Raw genomic sequence first — 7,529 nt, 5'->3', positions numbered from 1 at the left:
GAGAGAGAATACTTTTTTATACATGCAATTTGCCAAAGCATCTCCCTTCTACATGAAGGAGAGTCCACAAATTGGTAGGCATGAGCACAAGGGAGAGATATTTTTATATATGCACAGTGCAAGAGACCCTATGCCTAGCAGAAATGAAGATAAGAAGGGGATGAGAATGTGCCTATGATTTTTCCTCCTTCCCACTGGCTTGGTCAGAGAAACAATCATGTTGATATATATCATTGTGGACCTCATGACAAGGATACAAAGGTTGCACCAGCACTGGTTGAGAGGTCCCATGGATAGGGTGAAATGTAGAAGTAAAGCTACACTAGTGGGAGGGCACATATTGTAGAGGCCCCCCTTAACCTTAGTAGCATTGAGCAAAGATTGTGCTAGTGGCAACCCAGCCATTAATGCTTAAAGGGGCAATGGAGTATCATCTGATAGACAGTCCCCCTTGATATCTTTTCTATTTTCAAGTTACATAAATGTTTTGAAGAGATGAAGTATATACATAAGAGTGCACTCAAATATGAGAATATGAGGTAGTATTTTCTATCAAATAAACGGTTCGCAAAAGAGTGACAATGAGGGATTGGTCTAAGGTTTTAGAGAATCTCCTCTGTACATGATAAAAGAATGGTTCAATTGTTGGACAAACATTAAACTTAAGATTTGTAATCGTAGCTTTAAATGACTTTTTCTCGTGGGGGGGGGGGGGGCGTGCTTTTAAATTGGGGAGGGGTTACGTTTTGAGTTTAGAGAGAGCGTCGTCACCTTATTGGCCCCTTTTACCCTAATAAGATAGATAGATGGCCTCAGAATTCAACGCAACTTGCTAGCGACACCTCAGGTGGTGATTTCTTCCAACCCTGGTCAAAGAAGAAGGGGAGGCTCAGCTTGCTCAAAGCAGCCGTCAGGGGGCAGGGGCGAAGGGACGGGGCGGTTTTGTTCCTAGGCAAGCAAAACAACCACCAATCCTTCCATTCTGTCGCTCCGATTCGAATACAATCCAGGGGAAGCAGCTACTGGCTTCCTTCAGATTTCAACCCATGAAGCTAATCGATGAACCCCATTCGCCTGCCTATCTTCCATTTGGATGGAACGTCAGAATCGATTCAGCAGGTCTCGCTACCACGTGTGTCATTGCATTTACCATGGCCGAAGGATCCCCTGACTTCGACAGTATGAGGTTTGATTGGTTTCAGTAACTCAAATGATTCCGTCTGTGCTACAGTTGGAAGCTTCAGCAAGTAGAACGTGCGGCATGCTTTATCAATGTTGTAAGACCGCAATGTGTGCTTGAACATGATCAACGCATCCGACACTGAGTGACAGTGATAGGATCGAGGATGATGCTGAAAGTTCCTCATTACCTTATAAGCACCGATTCTGTTCCATTCCCTGTATCGGCACATTTAATATGTTCTGAAAGGGGCGAGACACCTGGGAATGGAAGCTGGCACCGCAAAAGTTGTGTGGCCTTGCGCAGTTTCTCTGTTGACAGTTACCAGACTTACTTGGCAGAAGATGACAAGAGGGTGAGAAGATCCTCAAAAGAGCACACCTCGTTATTAGACATCACTGAAGAAGGAAGCAACTTTGGTGATCACTTCCTGAGAGTAAATGATGCAGATGGGACCGTTAGACTAGATGCTCTAGGGAGAAGAAATATAGACATTACAACACTTGGTAACCTTTGTGTTGATATTGTGCTCAATGTACCATCCCTACCACCATCTTCTTTCCAAGGGAAGCTTGCTTACATGAATCAACTGGCAGAGTCATCACCCCATGAGGTAAGTCTTTTAAAGTTTTTCAACCACCTTTTTATTTTGTAGTACATATTCAATTTGTTAGTCTCGTGTCTTGTGTGTCCTTAAGTATTAGTCTAAAGAGTTCAAAACTAGTTGCAATTCAGTCTAGGAGAAATCTCTTCAAATAGTGGCAGAAATATGTTAGGTGGACACCCCATTGAACACGAACTAAAGTTGTGAAGGCCCTTTTGGTTTACAAGTATTACAAAGTAGATCGATTTGTTACTATGTAAGCACGTTTTCTTATGCCACTGTCGCAGTGGCTGCAGTATGTATACACCTGTTGCTCTAGATCCACATACTACTGCGGTTGAGTTCGTCACCCTGATTTCTAAAATATGTTATCATTACTGTGATTAGAGGTATTGGGAAGCTGGAGGCAACTCCAATACTGCAATAGCAGCAGCAAGGCTTGGTTTACATTGTGTGGCATTAGGACATGTTGGCCATGAAAAGTATGGCAGCTTCTTGCATAAAGTTTTGGAGGACGAAGGGGTTCAAGTAGCGAGGTTGGAAGACACTAAAGAATACGAAGAACAAGAACATGAAATTGGAAGCGATGAAACTCTTCTTTGTTGGGTGCTTGTAGATCCCAATCATCGGCATGGATTTTGCAGGCACGATCTAATATTTCAATATCTTTGCATTGTTTGTAATGTAGGATCTTTGTTAATGTGTGTGATTGTTTGGACTTTGTGTTCTATAAAATAATCAAGCTGAGCTCATTTTATGCAAGTATGATTGGCAGCTTGATGATTTGGAATAGGTTGACAAGTCTTGTTGTACATGTTAGGATACTTTGTTGAACTAGGGCGACATGTTTGTGTTTTTCCCCTTTATGTCTTATTGAGTTTAAGTGGGTGCTTATCTCCTCTTCTTTACATGTCTCCTTGCCTTCCACTAAAGTAGAGCATATGTTGTATCAAATAAGGATTGCAATAGAGCTATTGTATTGCATGAAAGGAGATGTTTTTACCTTTTATTTTATGTTGAGAATATGTGTACAACCTTAGGTCACAGATAGGATTGTGATTGGCTTGACCATTGCTCTTGATTTTGGTTGCTACCACCTTGCCTCCCTTGCTGGGGGTTATGTGATTGAGGGGTGAGGGTTTGAGTCTTTTGTTTTGGTTGGTTGCCTCTTATCTTTGATTGACACTTGTGATCAAAAGGGTAGTTTGATAGTGCTGACAGTAGCTGTTTTTCTTTGGTACATTTTGTCACTTTGCATTTTAAGAATAATTGGGAGTTTCCTTGTGACTCACTAGTGTGGTTTTGAGTTCGATTTTGATATTGGCTTTGTTTTTGGTTTTAATTTTGAGTTTTCTTGCCTTGTTCCTACTAGCTCTTTTGAGAAGAGACAACAAGAGTCCCCTTTATAGAGAAAGCACTACGAAATTGGTCAAACAACCAAATGTAATATAGTAGGTGACACTCAAATTCACAGAATCCAGGCATGGTGGGCTATGAGATCACTTGCCGCACAAAATTGAAGTATCTTCTAGGTAGCTTGTTTGGAAACAAAGTAATCTAGATAAGTTTTGAGAGTTAAGAATGTCTTGTTAGATTTGACCAAGTGGTATAGTGAGATCCTTTAAAATGAGTTTTATAAAAAAAGCATGCTTGGTTGATGAGGACGAAGAACTAGGAGGTGTTTGAGGGTAAGTTGGATAGTAAGGATAGAGAAGGAAATAGGGTGGGTAGGTAGGAATAGGTGGAGAAGAACCCACATATACTTGTGAAGTAGGCACGAGGACTCTTTAACCTTGTGCAGTAATTGATTGAGACACAGTAGCATAACTAGATGGTCCACTAAGAAATGCCATGGAGGCAAACCATGGTATCGATTGATCCATATTTGGGTAAGCACGGAAGGTATCTCATGTTGTGAGTATTTTAAAAGTGCATAAGGTGGAGGTTGAGTCTTCCCTAAAGGTACATGAGTACCACCCGAAAAATGACGCTTTAGAGGTCCTAAATGTATATCCTAGAAGAAGATGGGGTGTCTAAAAGTGAAATGTGAACTGTAAAGATGATGTAGTAGAAAGTGGATGGGATGGGTAGTTTTGAAATTGTAGTATAAATGATGTGGATGAAGATGCATTAAATTGGTTTTGTTGATTTAATGGTGGAAATTGAAATGAGGATGAAGATGTGGAATGCATAGAAGATGTAATGCCAAACTCATTCTGACTTTGAGAAGTATAATTCAAAGACGGGAAAGGAGAAGAAGAGCGACTAATCTTTTTCTTATAACCACCTCTTCATGTATTAACATACAAGAATGGATCTTCAAGAGGACTTTTTTAATGATGAATATATAGCACTTTAACTTCCTCATGATCTTTACCAAAATGTCGCAAAAGAGAAGGAAAAAAGGAAGAAGGAACAAAAATGGAAACTTGTGTACCTTGCACCGGATCAAACGGAATAGTTTGAAAGTAAGGGACATACATTGGATCTCTTTCTTGAAGAGGGGAATTCATCCCTGATGGAGATCTTGATGGCCTTGCAACGTCTTTAGATTTATGTGCAATATCTGACGAGAAAGAGTCAATTATATCTTAATTGAGTGGTTGTGTGGAAATGTTATTCTTTTGTCAAGCTCTTCGATCTAAATGGTTTCCTATAGAATACAAATACAATCGTACGAAAAAATCTTAGATTGATAAAGAAACATAGTTAGGGTTAGGGTAAACACAAAGACAATGAACATTGAAAATGCTCAATGCAACAAACACACTATGCAACGTGAAACTTGACCCTTGAACTTCCATGTCTTTAGAATTAGGGTAGAGAGTATGAATGGAAGAGTGTGTCATGATATGACACATCTCGAAATGCTCTTCGATTTAAATGCTTGACTACAGACTTCAAACACAATCGTGCGACAAATGGATAGACTGATAAAGAAACATAGTTAGGATTTAGGGTCAATACAAAGACAATAAATCCAAAAGATAAATAAATTTGAATAATGATTGAATAGAATGTTTAATGTAGCAAACACACTATGCAAGGTGAAAATTGACCCTCCAACTTCCATGGCTCTAAAACCAAGGTAGAGGCTTTGAAGATGTTTGATAGCAGTAAACACAGTTTGTGATGACCGGATTAGTGACAGACAGGTAGTCGGACGACGAGATGGATAGCAAACATAGCGAAGTATTGGTGATGTTGTAGCCTAGCGATGCAATAAATTTGGTAAATGAACCATCTGGATGATGTGGCAGATCAGGTGTCTTCAGGAACAATAAACCATAGCGAATTGATGATGTGGCAAGTTAGGCGGCTCCAAAAACAGCAAATACAGATTTTGGCAGGTCATCCAGGTTGTAAACGTAGTAGCCGAGCCTTGTGGGAGTAGATGGCAGTTGATCAAGATGCAGACAATGGTCACTTGGTTGGACATTAGAGTGGAAGGTTGGAAATTATCATGAATAGCAGCAAATGGGTTAGAAGGCTAGAAACAATCACGAACAATAGCAAATAGGCTAGATACTAGGTGCTTTTTGATAGGAAACAATGGATAGCAGCTTGAACTGAGATATTTCTTGTGAACGGAGTGTGGATAGCAGAGAAGACACTTGCATGTTGCAAAAACGAGATTAAGGTTGAGTGGTGGGCAGCCATCTATTTATAGATGCTTATATCCTCCCAAATTAGGATTTGGCTTATGGAACATAGACACTCTTTAGGATTGTGTTTCTTTTAATGAAAGTTTTGTAATTTGAGTAATTAAGCATCATTTGGGGCTATTTAATGTGGCTAATCAGCATATAATGCATTTTAAGCTCAATAGTGAGCTATGGTCCTCTATGGTTTGCTCAAAGAGATGAAGTTTGAGCTTGAAGATACTATCAGGACATTCTTATTTTGTGTACAGAGGTGTAGGATCAGCTTTGACCCTTCTAGAGGTATATCTTGTGGAAACTCTAGTCTATAAGCTCTCTTTGGAGTTTAATGGAGTTGCCAATGCTTTATGGGTTGAGACATCTTCAATGGTAGTCAGTGTTATTCACATGTTCTCTATGCTGCTTGAGTATGAGGCGTCCTTGAGGTTAAAGGGAAAACTTCCATCTTGACATGGTGGGGATGATAAGGCATTCACAACATTAGAGAGAGGTGGCAAGAAGAAGAAAATGAGCGTTGTGGGAAGAAGGGCCATCTTCACAAGGATTGCAAGGAGTTAGTGGCAACATGAAAAACGGAAAAGAAGAAGTAACACGATACAAACTCATCCAATGAGTCGTCATCCTTCTCCTCCTCCGATTCCGATTTAGATTCTTTGGGCAAGGCAAAGGCTAAAGCCTGGAAGGGGTCATCTTCTACCGGGAAGGGGAAGGGCATGGTTGCTCCTCCTTTTGCTTCTTTCTAGTTCTGGTGATGTTTATCCCTCATGACTCTCCAATGCCAAAGGGGGTGAGGGGGTGGTGAGGTGAGGCAGTTGAGCCTCATCCATACAGGTATATAGGTGCACAGGATCCAGAGAGATTTTCCCTAATCCATCAATTGAAGTCTAGCAAGTTTTGAAATCTTGGAGCTGGGATTGATATCTAGGTTCATGATGGGATGTTTTTTGACAGAGAGTGGGATTGGCTTCTAGTTTGCACTCACATGAGTGGACACTTTAGTGGTCTAGCCGAAGGTGGGGAATCCATGATCATGTAAGCTCACAGGCATTGTTGACAGGATGGTCATCTATACTATTGAAGATGCATATTGTTTGACACAAACATAGAGAGCTGCTATGATTCTTCTTTGTAATATCAATCAAATTGCCCCTTGATCTTCACCTAGGACTTGTACAAAGGGGACCACAAATTGGCCAAATGCTGCCCAAAATCAAATGGGATGGGTGGGCATCTAAAATCCTTGATAATTCCTTGAATTTTAGTTGTTGATTTCTGTTGGCATGGGTCCCAATGTGGCTGCCCTAGAAATTAGGGTTTATAGTAGGATTCTCACTTTTGTCCACCAAATCTGGCTGAGAAACTCTTCAATTAGTTGAGGAATGGTGAGATACAAGGTAGGATGGAGAAGGGGAGAATGCCGAGACAAGAGAGAAATTAGAGTTTCTTCGCAAGAAAAATCTCCAATCTGCCTTTTGCCTGCTCCAACTTGCAACAAATGCAGCCGCTTGTTGTTTGGAGGCAATTTAATGCTGTTGCCAGCACCTTGGTACCACAAAATTGCCGTCGTCTGCTCCCTAGCACCTTCAGATTGGTGTCGCCTGCTGCCAATGGGCTCCCACAGCTCTAGAAATTGATCAGCAACAGTCTTTTTCCCAAGTTGAACGGATTGAATGAGTCTCTCTCAGCCCCGAATGGCATTCTCTACCATTGCACGGGCATTTTTGCCAAGTGGTAGTCTTTTAATCCCATTTTCCAGCAATTTTCAGCCAATTAATACTTTTTCAGAATTAATTAATTTTGAAAATTAATTTCAGCCCTTTTGACCTTGCCTAAAATTAAATGAGCCCATCCACAATTTAATTAGTTAAGGCATTTGCAACCTCAAGTGGTCCCCAGCCTTTATTGACCTTAGATTGGCATTAGTCAATTAATTAATGCTTAGTCCCTAGTGTTACTACTGACACTTAATGGCCAATCAATTGTCCTAGGGCCAAAATTGACACCATTTGACAACAAAACCCCAGTTGACATAACTTGTCACAACTTTTGCCTTTGACACCCATTGCTTTCTCTAGGTCCTTGG

At 40.6% G+C, this 7,529-nt stretch overlaps 1 protein-coding gene across 1 annotated transcript in view; it reads left to right on the top strand.

Moving 5' to 3' along the window:
* The first annotated feature begins 781 nt into the window (after nt 1–781).
* LOC148014947 (pfkB-like carbohydrate kinase family protein) overlaps nt 782–7,529 on the top strand; it is a 28,285-nt gene continuing 21,537 nt past the window's right edge. Inside the window, exons 1-2 of the mRNA XM_087665644.1 lie at nt 782–1,793; nt 2,172–2,428. Coding sequence (XP_087521770.1) covers nt 1,347–1,793; nt 2,172–2,428 — 704 coding nt within the window. The 5' untranslated portion in view covers nt 782–1,346. The remainder of the gene's footprint in view (nt 1,794–2,171; nt 2,429–7,529) is intronic.

This window comes from Lygodium microphyllum, chromosome 24 (genome assembly GCF_053477565.2).
Source record: "Lygodium microphyllum isolate KBCC chromosome 24, Lygodium_microphyllum_v1.1.10, whole genome shotgun sequence".
NCBI lineage: Eukaryota > Viridiplantae > Streptophyta > Polypodiopsida > Schizaeales > Lygodiaceae > Lygodium > Lygodium microphyllum.
The sequence above is the reverse complement of the archived record's forward strand: the minus strand, read 5'-3'. Positions and strand labels throughout refer to the sequence as shown.